General features: G+C 45.8%; 1 protein-coding gene across 1 annotated transcript in view; it reads right to left on the bottom strand.

The window, feature by feature from the left end:
- Positions 1-16,597, bottom strand: part of CIP2A (cellular inhibitor of PP2A) — a 126,387-nt gene that overhangs the window by 43,779 nt on the left and 66,011 nt on the right. The window contains exons 15-19 of the mRNA XM_077296808.1: positions 7,391-7,465; positions 7,199-7,309; positions 6,549-6,745; positions 1,132-1,245; positions 635-717 (exon numbers count right to left, since the gene is read on the bottom strand). Coding sequence (XP_077152923.1) covers positions 635-717; positions 1,132-1,245; positions 6,549-6,745; positions 7,199-7,309; positions 7,391-7,465 — 580 coding nt within the window. The remainder of the gene's footprint in view (positions 1-634; positions 718-1,131; positions 1,246-6,548; positions 6,746-7,198; positions 7,310-7,390; positions 7,466-16,597) is intronic.

Here is a 16,597-nt window from a genome sequence, read left to right as displayed (position 1 = left end):
TGTCTGCATGTAGTTTCCAGGTTCTTTTTTGCTTTATCTTTTATTGCTATGTGTATTAGTGGAGATGGGTGGTTGTCTGTAGCACTGAAAAGTCTTGGTACCCTATCAGACACTTCTCGTAAGGTTACATCTGGTCGGCAGATAGCAGCGTCTGTTCCTCTCAGTAGGGAATCCCCCATGACCACTATTCTCCATTTCTTCTTCACCACAGCGCTTCTTTGTCCTCCCTTCAAGAGGCTTCCGTTTTCTTACTGGAGTGTTCTTTGTTTGCAAAGCACCTTTTTGAAGTACATCTTCATTGTTGTCCTGCGTGAGAGCCTGGTAGTGGCTCTTCAGTGGTATGGGTGCTGACTGCATCCCTCATTCTCCTGCTTTTTTGGGTCACATGCCTCCATTTTTCTGATGTGATAGTTCGATAAGAATGCAGATTGATCCTTACTGTTATATGGATGGCACGGTAAAAATATGAGTCCATATGTACAGCTGCCATTACTTTACTTATTTTGGTTCAGGAATTTCTAAAATGTTATGTTCCCTTGAAGATTTACATGTATTTATTCCTTTTTCAAAAGTCAAACAAATAATTAGAGATAAAATTATTTTAAAGATTACTGAATAAAATGGCATTACTTACTTGTTATTATGCTCTCCCTATCTTGTAGCTGTTTGGACAGTTCTTTTCTTTGGTTTTCAATGTCTTCTAACTGTGCCAGAGTTCTAAAATATACCAATAAATTTACTAAAACTGCCATAATGCAAAGAAAGTATTATAATTAACTTTTATGTATATGGACCCAGTAACCTTATCCCATGATTAGACTAATTTGTCACTGAAAAATTTAAGTACTGACCAGTCAACAAGAAAATGAGGTCTGGGAAGTGTACACAAAAAAAAAATATAAATGGGAAAATTTCAAAACATTTTCTAAGGCATCTTTAAGTTGGAGATACAGATAATTTTAAAAGCATAACATACTATATTGTTCTGTATTGTATAAACCTTTTCAGAATAAATAAAAAAAAAACAAAATCTATGTATACACACATTCTAGTGAAAGACGTTTTTATTACTAAACATACAGGTAGCAAAGGACTAACAATCACATGAATATATCAATCATAAAACCTTACTTTTCATTCTGTAGCTTGAGGGAGTCATTCAGTTTTTTCATGGTTTCCGCTTGCTTACATAATACAGAATAGGATCCTTGCAGCTCCTTGTACTGCTTTTCACAGAGTTCATATCTAGAAAACATGACATCCAGTTTAATTACACAGCAAAAAATATAGAGCCAGTACTTAATCTGCAAGGACCAAAAAAACTCTTGCTACTGTGGAGCATATTTCCTTAGAACTGTGGCCTGGACTCTTTAAGACCGGCGCTGTTCAAGCCACAAGTCTCTTAATGAATCAGGCACATTTGAAAAGTGGCGTACGTCATCCGAGTATGCTTTGGTGCTATCCAAAAGTGTTATACCAAAGGTTTTTAAAATGATTCACACTAAAATTCCAGCGTAATCGCTTTGATGAATGGGGGCCTTTGTGTTGTACCGTTCCTATTATATCTCTGGATAATCAGTGTATGGACAACAAATTTTTACCATTTTCCTTTTCAGTAGGAGTCCCACACAGATAGGTCAGCTTACAAAATCCATGTTCATGGTCTGCGTCTACCAAATCAAAAAGTGGTGCTCTATATGAAAAGCATGAAATGTTGGACGTGTGAAGGGGACCTTAACCTGTCTGCAGTGTCTGGCCAATCTGAAAACAGTGAATGACAAAGACCATTATTAAATTGGTGTTACATTTCCCTTATCAGCTAATTTCCAGGAAAAATATGAGGAATGGTCCAATAGAGAAGTGTATAATAAAAGATGATTCAGAACTTATTTTTCATAGGGAATACAATTTTGTAGTAACACAAAACTTTTAAAAAGTTGTTTTTTGAACACAACATTTGCCCATGTGTCTGATAAGGGCATATGGACCTCACAGAGGAAGGGGGACTCCTAAACACAACCCACAAGCAAGAACAGACCACCACTCTGGAAGAATATATATTTATATAGCAGCACTTCATTTTGCAAAAAGGGTCACTGCAACAACGCTAAATGTGCATAAAACAATTATGAAATTTTAACATCAGATTTTTGTGACATGTGGGCGATTTTAGTTAGGTCCAGTAGTATTTGGATAGTGACCGAATTGATTTTTGATTATTTGCATCTCAGTTGTTTCATTTTAAAGTGGAAAAATTCTGGTTTAATTAAAGGGGTTGAACAAAAATAATCTATGAAACGTTTAGGAATTGCAACAATTTTTCAACGAAACCTCCTCATTTCAGGGGTTCAAAAGTAACTGGACAAATTAAGTTTACCATAAATACAATTTTAAATTTTCAATACTTTGTAGAGAATCCTTTGCAGGCAATTACTGTCTGAAATCTAGAAGTCATGGATGTCACCAAATGCTGGTTCCCCTCTTTTGTGAAATTTTACCAGACCTTTACTGCAGCTGACTGCAGTTGCTGCTTGTTTGTGGGTCTTTCTGCCTTAAAGGGAACCTGTCACCCCGTTTTTTCCGTATGAGATAAAAATACTGTTAAATAGGGCCTGAGCTGTGCATTACAATAGTGTATTTTGTGGACCCCGATTCCCCACCTATGCTGCCAAAGTAGCTGTTTTCGCCTGTCAATCAGGCTGGTCTGGTCAGATGGGCGTGGTGTCTTCCCCCAGATCTTGCTTATTTTTCCATTGGTGGCGTACACTGTGTTCCAAATTATAATGCAAATAATATTTCCTCATATTTTCTCTAAATTACCTATCTGAATTGCAGTCATTGTTATTTTCCTGTCATCTACTATTCTCGTATAATTGCAATGTTTTGGAACAAACTGCCTATGAAAAAAGTATCTTTTTAAAAAAAATAAAGACTCAAAATGCATGTTCCAAATTATTATGCACAGCAGAGTTTTCAACCTTTTTTTTATTTTGAACCAAAAAATGGTCAATTGTGAAGTTATAAGCATTATCAGCTTATTACAAAATGAAATCAATCAGTTTTCAAGTGAAAACTTTATTCTAGGTGATGCTACATTTGCACATAGGACCCCTTGTTCGAAAGAAGCTTCTGAACTCTCTCGTCCATTGAATTTGTCAGTTTTTGGATGGTTTCTGCTTCAATTGTTTTGCATGTGGACAGAATACCCTCCCAGAGCTGTTGCTTAGATGTGAACTGCCTCCCGCCATCATAGACACTCCTTTTGATGATGCTCCAGAGGTTCTCAATGGGTTTGAGGTCAGGGGAAGATGGTGGCCACACCATAAGTTTGTCCTCTTTTATGCCCATAGCAGCCAGAGATGCAGATGTGTTTTTTGCAGCATGAGACGGTGCATTATCATGCATGAAAATGATCTTGCTGCGGAAAGCACCGTTCTTCCTCTTGAACCATGGCAGGAAGTGTTGTTTTAGAAACTCGACATAGATTATGGAGTTCATCTTTACCCCTTCAGGGATCATAAAGGGGCCGACAATCTCTCTCCCCATGATTCCAGCCCAAAACATTACTCCACCTCCTCCTTGTTGGCGCCTTAGCCGTGTTTTCATGGGGTGTCCATCAACCAGCCATCCTCCACTAAATCCATATGGACCATCGAGCGTTGCACGGCACTCATCGGTGAACAAAACAGTTTGGAAGTCAGTCTTCATGTATCGTTTGGCCCACTGGAGCCGTTTCTGCTTGTGTGCAGTGGATAGAGGTGGTCGACAGGATGGCTTACGCACAGCTGCAAACCTCTGAAGGACCCTGCATCTTGTTGTTCTGGGGACGTTGGAGGCACCAGCAGCTTCAAAAACTTGTCTGCTGCTATGACAAGGCATTTTTGCAGCTGCTCTTTTAACCTTACACAATTGCCTGTTGGAAAAAGTCCTCAATTTTTCCTTATCAGCACACACACGTGTGTGCTGGGAATCAGCTACATACTTCTTGATTGTGCGATGATCACGATGAAGTGTCTTGGCAATGTTGATTGCAGTCATGCCTTGACCTAAATACTCCACAATTTGTTGCTTCTCAGCAGCCGACACATCCTTTTTCTTTCCCATTTTGGCAAAAAATGTAGGCTGCTTAATAATGTGGAACAGCCTTCTTAAGTAGTCTTGCCTTTATTTGGACTCACCTGCCAAACTAATTTGCACAGGTATCTGCAATTGCTTTCAGTGATATAAAGAGCCCTGACACACATCACCATCAATGAGTTTAAATGAAACAAAAAAATTCTAACCTTATCACTCCTAAACTCTTTGTGCATAATAATTTGGAACACAGTGTAGTGGTTTGCGCATGCCCAAGTCCAGAATCCACTGCACAGGGGAGGGAAAAGAGCGCGATCTGCGCTATTCCCCTGGTGATCGGTGGGGGCGGTCATCTTCCTGTGGCCGCGCGTGCGCAGATGGAGCGCTCTGCTGCCCGGGGCTTCAGGAAAATGGCCGCAGGATGCCGCGCGTGCGCAGATGGAGATCGCGGCGGCCATTTTCCTGAAGCAGAGATGCAAACTCTGCTTCAGGAAAATGGCCACCGCGATCTCCATCTGCGCACGCGCGGCATCCCATGGCCATTTTCCTGAAGCCCCGGGCAGCAGAGCGCTCCATCTGCGCACGCGCGGCCACAGGAAGATGGCCGCCCCCACCGATCACCAGGGGAATAGCGCAAATCGCGCTCTTTTCCCTCCCCTGTGCAGTGGATTCTGGACTTGGGCATGCGCAAACCACTACGCCACCAACGGAAAAATAAGCAAGATCTGGGGGAAGACACCACGCCCATCTGACCAGACCAGCCTGATTGACAGGCAAAAACAACTACTTTGGTAACGTATTTCGGCAGCATAGGTGGGGAATCGGGGTCCACAAAGTACACTATTGTAATGCACAGCTCAGGCCCTATTTAACAGTATTTTTATCTCATACGGAAAAAACGGGGTGACAGGTTCCCTTTAAGTTTTGTCTTAAGCATGTTAAATACATAATTGATGGGGTTCATATCTGGCGATTGACTTGGCCATTGTAGATTATTAAACTTCTTTGCCTTAAAAAAACAACGACAAAAAACAAACCTCCTGGGTTGTTTTTGCAGTATGTTTTGGATCGCTGTCCATCTGTACAGAGAAGCACCATCCAATCAACCTTGCAGCATTTGATTCAATTTGAGCAAAAAGTATCACCCTATAAACTGCAGAATTCATACAGCTGCTTCTGTCTTCAGTCACATCTATAAACACCAATGACCCAATGCCATAGGAAGCCATGCATGCGCATATCATTACACTTCCTCCACTATGCTTTACAGAGGAGGTTGTGTGCTTTGCATCATGCCATTCCAAGCCCTAACCATACTTTCCTCTTCTCATCATTCTGGTACAGGTTGATCTTCGTTTCATCTGTCCAAAGAATGATTTTCCAGAACTGGGCTGGCTTCATTACATTTTTTTCTTTTACAGTCTAATCTGGCCTTTCTATTTTTACGACTGATTAATGGTTTGTACATGGTGACACACCCTCTGTGTTTGCGCTCGTGAAGTCTCCTCTTTATTGTAAACTCAGATAGCGAAACACTTACTTCATGGAGAGTGTTCTTCAGTTGGGAGGATGTTGTGAAGATGGTTTTCTTCGCCATGGAAATGATTCACTGTTGTCTTCCGTAGACGTACTGGCCTTTCTAAGTTAACCAAGAGCACCAGTGTGCATTTTTGGCCTCACCCAACATTTCTGCTATCTGTCTGATGGATTTCTTATTTTCAGCCTAATGATGGCTTGTTTCTCTTCAATTAAGAGTTCCTTTGACCACACGTTGTGGGTTCACAGCAATAGCTTCCAGATGCAAATGCCACACATGGAGTTATCTCCAGACCTTTACCTGCTCAAGTGATGAAGGATTAACAAGAGAATAGCCATTGCACTCCATTAAAGATTTTTTGAGATAACTGTCCAATTACTTTTGGTCACTTTAAAAAGAGGCAGCAACATATTAAAGAGCTGTAATTCCTAAAGCCTTACTCCCAATTACGCTGTTCATGCCCTCAAATTAAAGCTGAGTGTCTGCACTTTAAGTTCATGTCGATTACATAACTATCTTGAATACACTTTGGAAAACCGCTAAAATGCCAAAACGTGTCTGTCCAAATATTCCTGGACCTAACTGTACATCTTGAGACCTTATCATCTTAAAAGGAGTTATCCAGGATTGAAAGTTACTCTGTCATTGCAGACATCTGAATTATGACTACACATGATCAGCCTCTCTCAACAAAATTGAATTGAGATAGGAAGAACACATCTAGTCGGCACGTGATTGCATGTATGCAAATCACATTCTTGCGGTTACGTGCCCACACACTCACCGGCAATATCTGCATCCTGACAGCATGCACACAGCACAATGTCAGGATTCAGAAGTCTGCAGTTACGTAGAATAACTGCAGACTTATCACAAAACTGGACAACCCTTTAAATAGACACCAAAATCTGCAGTAAATACGTAGGAGAATGTTTACTTCATTATATGATCAGCAAAGGAGACTTTTAGTTTTTCATGCTCTTCAGCGACAACTTGTAGCTTCTTGCTGTGTTGGAATAACTGCTCAATGTCACTCTTTGCTCGTTCAGACTCAAGCTGCTGAGACTTTAGAACTAAGTTCAGTTCCTCATTTTTCCTTTCAGCCTCCTTAAGTAATGTAGCCAGCTTTCTTGCCTGGAAATTAAAAAAACAAATATAACGCTAGTGCCAACAAACTACACTTTTAAATAAATGTCCGTACAGTTAAAAGTTGCAAAGTATTTTAACGAAACTAGGATGCTGTGGGGAAAAAAAATGACTTCAGTGTTATACTGTGGCAGGATAAGTATATTCAGCAAGTATAGAAAGTATAGTGAGTGACTGAGGGAGTTGGTTATCAGGCTGTGCTCACTTCCAAATGAGGAGGTGAGCGGGATGAGCGTCATAAAGCCCACATATCTGTCAGCATACGTGCATGAACGGCAAGCATTGCATGTGAGCTGGCAGTTTTAGGTAGATAGGACGGTCCTGGTCCCACTCACTTCCTGATGCAGAGATGAGCAGAGCTGGATTACTCATTAAAGAGGAACTTCATTACTCAGTTTAGGCTTAAAGCTGTGAAAAACCTCTCAAAAGTATTCGACTAACCTCTGCTTCGGCTTGTGCTCTTTGACATCGGTATTGTGAGATAAGTCGATCTGCCTGAGCAAGGGCTAAAGTTTTTGCTTCCAAAAGATCCTGCAGACGACTTTCTTTAGACTGCAAAAACACAAAGGGCAGATAAACTAGTTTTCTCGACTATAACCCCCCCTAAAACATGGTTAGAGGCTTAGTACTTACGGCTAGTGCACACAGCTTTTGTTCATAAACATCCATGATATCAGAAATCCTAACATCATTCACTTGTTCTTTCAACTGCAAAAATAAAACAAAGCAATAAAAACGGTCACCTGGAAAAGATCTCCCCATTGTGATGTTTCGACCACGGACATATGAGGAACAGGGTTGGTGAGGATACTGCACTGGCTCTGACATTTGCCCAGCTCCATTAAACTGTATACTGGTTTTTATATAAGAGCAATGATTCAAATCATAAAAACTTTATTATGACAAGAACATGTTTAGCTCATTTATATCAGTATAATTATTTAACCAGACACTGTCTCCATTGCAAGGTCACCATATGATTGAGAAATAATGAATGACCAGCCCATCTGCTAATACTTGCAAATAGATCAGTGTCCAATTAAGGCTCTAGGACTTTCACATGATACAAAAGGACCGATGAAAGAAAAAAAACCAAAAAACACTTTTCTGCTTTTTATTATAGAAAAGGAAGATTGGATAAATGATAGGCAATAGGAACTATTGTACATTCAATCTAAAGAACATGGTTTTCATATTTTTGAGTGAATAACTGACTGTAAAAATATAGGGTATTCTTTACACATGGCATGAATAATGCAGTTTTCATTTATGCTATATTGGAGAATGTTTTTGTTATGTATGGGGGTCCCAAGGGGCTCAATTAACAAATCCTTTACAGTTGTTTTCTACAACTTCATGGGTTTTATGCCCCCTCCTACCTAGGGACTATTCCTATGGCCCCTTAGAATACGGACATGGATCACCTTCTGTGACTTCCCCATTGTGGGTTTATGACATCTAGCTAACTCTGCTGTGTATGGATACTGATGCATCCATAGCCCGTGTTTCAGACCGTTCCAAGTTGGAGAACAAGCACTTGCACTTTGTGTATCGCATCTACATCCGGGGGTATTCTGTCTTCCCCGCACACGCGCCCTGGCCCCGGCTTGCGTTCCAGTCAGAGGGTGGGGTGAGGAGCCAACTTCCGCTGCCTGGCAGAGTGATATAAGGGCATCTCAGGGATACATGGGCCATGTGGTGTCACCTGGGGTCAATATAATCTATATGTACAACATTATAGACTGGTATCTATCTGGTTCTGCAGACCAATTACAGTCTATATTTAGGTTATCATTTATACATTTAACTAGATGGTGGCCCGATTCTAACGCATCGGGTATTCTAGAATATGTATGTCCACGTAGTATATTGCCCAGTGACGTAGTATATTGCCCAGCCACGTAGTATATTGCCCAGCCACGTAGTATATTGCCCAGCGACGTTGTATATTGCCCAGCGACGTTGTATATTGCCCAGCGACGTTGTATATTGACCAGTCACGTAGTATATTGCCCAGTCACGTAGTATATTGCCCAGTCACGTAGTATATTGCCCAGCCACGTAGTATATTGCCCAGCCACGTTGTATATTGCCCAGCGACGTTGTATATTGCCCAGCGACGTTGTATATTGCCCAGCGACGTTGTATATTGACCAGTCACGTAGTATATTGCCCAGTCACGTAGTATATTGCCCAGCCACGTAGTATATTGCCCAGTCACGTAGTATATTGCCAAGTGACGTAGTATACAGCAGAGCCACGTAGTATATTGCACAGCGACGTAGTATACAGCACAGAGCCACGTAGTATATTGCCCAGTTACGTAGTATATTGCCCAGTTATGTAGTATATTGCCCAGTGACGTAGTATACAACACAGAGCCACGTAGTATATTGCACAGCAACGTAGTATACAGCACAGAGCCACGTAGTATATTGCCCAGCCACGTATGTCACAGGTTAAAAAAATAAAAACAGGATTTTTGGTTGCTTACCGTAAAATCTGTTTCTCGGAGCCTTCATTGGGGACACAGGAACCATGGGGTGTATGCTGCTGCCACTAGGAGGATGACACTATGCAAATAAAAAAGCTAGCTCCTCCTCTGCAGTGTACACCCCACCGACAGGAAGTAGGATATTCAGTTAGTGAGAAAGCAGTAGGAGAAGCAACGTGTAAACGAGAAAGAATAATATTATAATAATAATCTTCATTTATACAGCGCCAACAAACTTAAGCAGCGCTTTACAGTCTAAAAGTTTCAAACACTCAAAGAGCGTTCAAAGAACACAAACGTTAACAGTATAACACAATAAACAGAGCTGTTCAACTTGGGAGGGTGCTGTGTCCCCCAATGAAGGCTCCGAGAAACAGATTTTACGGTAAGCAACCAAAAATCCTGTTTTCTCTATCGCCTCTTATTGGGGGACACAGGAACCATGGGACGTCCCAAAGCAGTCCCTGGGGTGGGAACAGCAGAAAAAAACTCCATTCAGGTCGGAGGAATCACCACTGCCGTCTGCAAGATCCTTCCACCTAGGCTGGTAACTGTCGAAGCGCAGGTATGGAGTTTATAACCCTTGGGAAAAGAGTGAACGGAACACCAGGTTGCCGCCTAGCAAAGTTGTAGGGCGGATGCCCTATGGTGTACTGCCCAGGAGGCGCCCATTGCCCGGGGCAGAGTGAGTCTTAATACCAGGAGGAATCACTCTGTTCTTGACCCGGAGAGCCTCCAGAATGGCAGGTCTGATCCAGAGAACAATCGTAACCTTGGAGGCCAGCAGGCCTCTTGGCGTATCGTCTGGAATGACAAAAAGACAGTCAGTCTTCCTAAAGAAGGCGGTCCTAGACAAATAGATCCTCACCGCCATGACCAGGTCTAGCCTGTTCAGCGAACGCCCCAGAGCAGGACAAAGGTGGGAAGGACGATCTTATTGAAGTAAAAGGAGGACACCATCCTGGGAAGAAAAGGCGGTGAAGGCCGTAAAACTACCTTATCCTGGTGAAGAACCAAGAAATGGGGAGACAGGAGAGAGTCATCAACTCCGAGGCGCGCCTAATGGAGGTGATGGTCACCAGAAACGCCACCTTGCGGGACAGGACAGTGAGGCCTCATGGGGAGGTTCAAGGGGGGAACCCCACTGAGCCTCCAGAACAAGATTGAGGTCCCAGGGATCCGCGGGAGTCTGGTACGGGAGAGCCGCATGCGCCACTCCTTGAAGAAAAGTTCTGAACTGAGAACGGGACATATGTAAATCTTTGTACCATGATAGCCAGTAGCTAAGGACCTCTGAAAGGGACTTCAGAAAAAGGATGGAAAAGGTTGCTATCTGACCCTTCAGAGAAGTAAGGGCAAGACCAGCATCAAGTTCTGCCTAGAGAAAACAGCCAAAATGGAAGGTTTCAACAGCAAAGCTGTTAACTTGAGCCACCAAGAACTCTGCGGCAGATGGGTCCCTGGTACAGAAGATCCGACCAGACTGGGGGCCTCCAGTGGGAGTCCGCAAGACGATGGACGATCTCAGCGAACCAGAACCTTCTGGGCCAATGTGGTGCGGTCAGAATGACCGGCACCCCCTCCGCATTGATCTTCAACAGCCTGGGAAGAAAGGGAAGAACAAATTGCGACCCAGGAACGGTCAAAGTATCGGTATCCACAACAAGAGGATCGCGGACTTGAAAACAAACGGAGGAACTTTCCTAAGCAGACGGGCCGCCAGGAGATCCGTGTCCGGAGTTCCTCATCAAAGGCAAAATTGAAGGAAGACCTCCTGAAGCAGGAACCCCTGTCCTGCCGCAAGGCCGTCGCGGCAGAGAAAACACTGCGGCCTAGTAATCCACGCCAGGGATACGCACTGCAGATAGTGCAGAAACCGTCGCCTCTGCCCAGAGGAGGATATTGGATACCTCCGCCATTGCCAAGAGACTGATTCCCTCCCTGGCGATTGACATAAGCCACAACTGAGGCATTGGACGTCTGGATTCTGACTGGCAGACCTCTGAGAAGCCTTTCCTAGAGACTCAGGGATAGAAGAAAGTCCCCTATCTCAAGGGTATCGATCGGCGGAGAGGACTCTTGCTCCGACCAACGCCCCCTTCAATGACAGATGGTGAGAAAACACACCCCAGCCGGGAAGGCTGGTGACCGTCGTCACCACCTGCCTTGGGAGGACCGGACCTGGGGAATTAGAGAGGGGATACAGCCACTAGTTGAGAGGCTATTAGAATCGGTCGGATTGGAGGATCCAGAGACAGTACAGACGTGTCCCACTGAGGAATGGGCTGCTGAATTGGTCTCAAGTGGAACAGCGCAAAAGAGAACGCTTACGGAGCTGTCACCATGCATCACAGGAACGTCGTAGCTGAACGGAAGGAAGGCAGCCGAGGACCCTGCAGAGAGCGAACTCCGTATGGAGAATTGCCCGCTTCTCAAGAAAAAAACCCCGGCGGTGTCGAACAACATGCCTAAGAGGACGAGACGCTGACTCGGAACAAGACAAGACTTTGTTCTGTTGGCCAGCCACCAGAAACGGGACCGGGAGTCGAGGACGATGGTCAGACTCTTCTGGGCCTGAGACTTGATGAGGATGACTTCAAGGTATGGAATGAGCACTAGGCCCCTGATCTGCAAGGAAAATCAGGACATGGAGCAAGGCATCTAGGATATCCATGGAGCACAGGAATTCCTGTGGATCCATGGAAGCCAGGACTGAACAGAGGAACTTCATCCTGAAATGCCACAGGCGGAGCCTTCTGTTCACTAACTTCAGAGACAAAATGGGCCGAACAGCGCCGCTCTTCTTCGGCACTACAAGCAGGTTTGAATAGAAACCTGTGAAGCGTACCTGCTGTGGAAAGGAAACAATAACCTCCGAACAAAGAAAGAAGGCAATGGACGCAAAGAAACCTGAGATCAGAGGAGGATTTTTAGAGGTCGGGAGCAATTCCGGGCCGCGAAGCGAACCGTATCTTGTATCCGGAGGATACCACCTCCCTGATCTAAGCGTCCTCCACCGAAGCCAGCCAAACATCCCTGAAAAAGACAGGAGATGCCCGCCCAAACTGGAAGAAACGCTGGGCCGTTGGCACGAGTTATGCTGAGGAAGATCTGCCAGGTCTAGGCCTGGTGGACCAACCATGGGAGTTGTGGGAACGCCGGGAAGGGATAGGCGTAAAGGAAGCCTTTTCTCTAGCCAGACGAGATCGCAGTCTGTGTTAGCTAGAGGAATCTTCCGACGCCACAAAACAGCGAATTAATCATTTGTTCCAGCATGTAGCCAAAGAGACAGGCCCCCTGGAAGGGGAGGCCAGTAAGCGACTTCTTGAAGACAAGTCCGCCTGCTGCGTCAGATGGCCACCATATTGCTGGACGCGTGCACAAGCCGTGCATCTAGGGAGGAAGAAACCAAATATTACCCTGCATAGGAAATTTGGTCCGTCAGGTCAGCTAGCTCCCCCGGAGGGGCTCCAGCCAGGGTGCTCTTACAAGGCTGTTTGTGCCTCAGTCATTGCCTCTACCTGGGTCTCAGGGACCATAGATAGATGGACCAAAGTAGAAGCAGCCGATTCAAAGGCTAATTTATCCAGCGGATCTATAATTGTATCCTTTGAACCTATGCCAAGTTGGCAGACAGTCTGGGAGCTGAATTGCCGAGGAATCAGTCCAGTTAGCGATGAGCTCAGGAGAGAAGGAATATAGGATGCCGAGACTCTTCCCTGTCTGAAAGCATCTGGTATGGCTCGCATTTCCCCTGGTAAGTACCACTACAAATTCAGTGTGTGGGGCAAAGACCTTGGAAGGTGGTTTGACCGTCTAAACGAAAACCGCCTATTCTGCGGGTTCCGTAGAGGTATCCATGATGCTTAGGGTCTGGTTGATCGCATCTGAAACTTCCTCTGCAAACATGACCAAGGAAGTCCGTTTCTCTCTCGAGAGAGAGAGAGGGTCAGGAAGAGGGATCTCACTGGTCCAGACCAGAGAGCAAGATGGAGCGGGAAAGAAAGTTGTCAGGCGTCCATGGGGCTGATGGTGGACGTCCTGGTCTCCTCCAACCGACAGGCTCTGGAGGGCGAGTGGGTGGGGAATGGAGCTGGGACCGAACCTCTAAGCACGCTTGTGTGCTAGGATCATGGTCCTGCTGTCGGATCAATGAGGATACGGGGTGGCGGTACATGCCTTAATCATTGTCCATAATGTGGGATTACAGGTGTGACTGTTCACCCTGTATCCCTTCTTGTGGCCTGAGTTGAACAAGGCTGGTCGGAAAATCCTGTGACCCACTAGCCATTGCGGTCAGTCACGGACACCAAGGGTGTGACATCCTGGTGAGGTCTGCCCCAGATTGAGACAGAAGGAAAGCCCACCCAGGGATAATCATGGGTCTCGGTCTCACCCTTGGTAGGGACTCCTGGACAGGGAGTTGCTGCAGCTGACAAGAGGAAGCAGGAGGACGGGAACGCTCTCCTTATAGGATTAGGCCTGGGAGCAGACCCACTAAATGATGCCCGAAGGTTAGGGGAACAGGAGAGGGGAGTAATAGACTGCATGGCAGAGTTACTCACAGTAATACTAGAGTCCTGTAGACTGCTCCCGGCTGTAGCTGCGACCGGCATCATGGCACAGGTCCAGGGCACCAGCGATGAGACGGCAACCTAAGGAGGATGCAGGGGACCCCGCCGGAGAAAGCGTGTGCTGGCCGATGGTAACCGTTGAAAGGGCGCTGGAACGTGCGCCCTGCTGCGATGTAGCGGCAAGCAGCAGCGTAGAAGTCATGGGCCCGGGAGCACCAAGATGGCGCCGGTGGGCGGGGAATAAAGAGATTGTCGGGCAGGAGAAAGCCCGCCCGAAAAAAAAACGGAAGTGGAGGAGCGCGGTACCGGAAGTAGGCCCCGGCAGAAGCCGGGACCTAAATTAGAGGCCGGCGCAGCCGGAAAAGAGAACGCGGTTCCGGAGCAGTGCGCCGCAGAGCAGCGCGGCCGCCTGCCGGGGCCGCCAGAGGGAACGCAATTGCCAGGGTCGCGGCGCCAAAGTAGGCGGGGCCTAAATTAGAGGTCGGCACCGCCAGATATAGGAGGAGACGCCGCCTTGCAGCGCCGAAGCCCGTAGGAAGTAAGTAGAGCGGCCGCCTGCCAAGGCGGCCGCGCAGGCACTGCATTGCAGCCGCAGGGGGAAGTGGTGCCCCTGTAAGAGGTGACATTGCGGCCGCCGAACAGAGCGGCCGCAGGGATGAAGGGGATAGGAAGAGGGAAGCGCGGCAGCCTTTACCACGCGAGATAAGCTCGACTAGGGGCCTGGGATCCCTATTAAAATTATTTCAGCGTCGCTATAGAGGGTCGTGCAACGCGCCCGTAGGAACTTCTACTCCCCCACACTGAGGGTGGGCAGGGAAGGATCTGGGGGATATAGGGAAATACTCACCTAAACATCCCACGTCATCCGCTACTAACCTGAGGGGAATGAGACGTTTACGGAGCTGTGATGGACGTCCTCGTCTCCTCCAACCGACAGGCTCTGGTGGGCGAGTGGGTGGGGGACGGAGCCAGGACCGGACTTCTAAGCACGCTTGTGTGCTAGGCTCTTGGTCCTGGAGAGGGATCTATGAGGATACGGGGTGGCAGTACACGCCGTACTCATAGTCCGCATTGTGGGACTACAGGTGTGACTGTTCACCCTGTATCCCTCCGGAAAATCTGAAAAGAAACGACGCACATTGAGGTAGATAAGGGTCTAGTGAAGGACCCGTGTCCACCTCCTACTGACACTAAGCTAAACTGGATATCCTACTTCCTGTCGGTGGGGTGTACACTGCAGAGGAGGAGCTAGCTTTTTTATTTGCATAGTGTCAGCCTCCTAGTGGCAGCAGCATACACCCCATGGTTCCTCTGTCCCCCAATGAGAGGCGATAGAGAAAAATAAACATATACTCACCTTCCGCAGGCGCGTTGTAGTTCTGTCGCCTGTGTGGGGTGCATGCCGCAGCTTCCAGTCCCAGGGTGTGATGTCGTCGCGGTCACGTGACCGCGACGTCATGGCAGGTCCTTCTCCCAGACCATCCTTGCCACCGGAAAGTGCTGCTTGCGTGGACCGGCTGGAGCATCGCGAGGAGCGGGAAAGGCGGCGGAAGGTGAGTATATAATGATTTTTTACTTTTTTTATTATTTTTAAGATTAGATGTTTTTACTATTAACGCTGCGTCAATAGTAAAAAATTGGTCACACAGGGTTAATAGCGGCGGTAACGGAGTGCATTACCCGTGGCATAACGCGGTCCGTTACCGTCGGCATTAACCCTGTGTGAGCGGTGACCGGAGGGGTGTATGCGGGCGCCGGGCACCGAGTGTGGGGAGTAAGGAGCGGCCATTTTCTTCCGGACTGTGCACATCGCTGATTGGTCGTGGCAATGGTCGTGGGCGTTTTGCCACGACCAATCAGCGACTTGGATTACATGACAGACAAAGGCCATGACCAATGAATATCCGTGACAGACAGACAGAAGGACGGAAGTGACCCTTAGACAATTATATAGTAGATTGTCTCTGATCCAGTATTGATATGGCTTTTTTTTATTACTGTACATACGTGCATGGTTATATTATGTATGCATATATAACTCTCTAATCCAGAGTCGATCTGGTTCTGCAAACTAACCAATTTGTGCATATGTGTTATTATTTAATACAGTCTGTAGAAGTATATGTCTCTAATCCAGTACAGATCTGGCTCCTTAGTTTATCCACTGTATATATATATTCACATACAGTATCTTACCAATATCATCTTATGTAAACAACTTTCTAATCCAGTATTAGTCTGATCTCTTGGAGTGACATGTCTGCATATACAGAAATTTCTCATCTAGTATTGATCTGGTCATTTGGATACATATTGTCTAAACTATAATCGATCTGGCTACACACTTTTTAATCCAGTATTAATTTTGCCTTGTTTGCCAACTTGTCTGTATAGAGGTATATTGCTTTAGTATTGATTTGACACATCATCCAGCCAGAGCCACCGGACTACTACCCCTAATATCCCGTCACAGCCAACATTGTCAGGTTGGCGCTGTTACACCGATTAAAATGATACGTGGATTGGAGAAATCCATCATGTGTTTCTTTTTTTAATCTGTGTTTTAATTTTTAAGCTAATGAGATGCTTCATGCCAGACAAAAGTTCCTGATTCTGGGCTGCCCCTGCAGTCTGTGGCAGAGGGTGGTCTGTGTCAGCACAGTAATAAATTGTGTTATTTCCAGCTTTACAGAAGGACGATAACACCATAGAAATGATAAGAATAATAGGCCTCAGTTACCACAACTGTCTACAAGAAAAACTGTTGCTCAT

The sequence above is a fragment of the Ranitomeya variabilis genome, chromosome 3, assembly GCF_051348905.1.
Source record: "Ranitomeya variabilis isolate aRanVar5 chromosome 3, aRanVar5.hap1, whole genome shotgun sequence".
NCBI classification, from domain to species: Eukaryota; Metazoa; Chordata; class Amphibia; order Anura; family Dendrobatidae; genus Ranitomeya; species Ranitomeya variabilis.
This window is presented reverse-complemented; position numbering and strand designations above follow the sequence as displayed.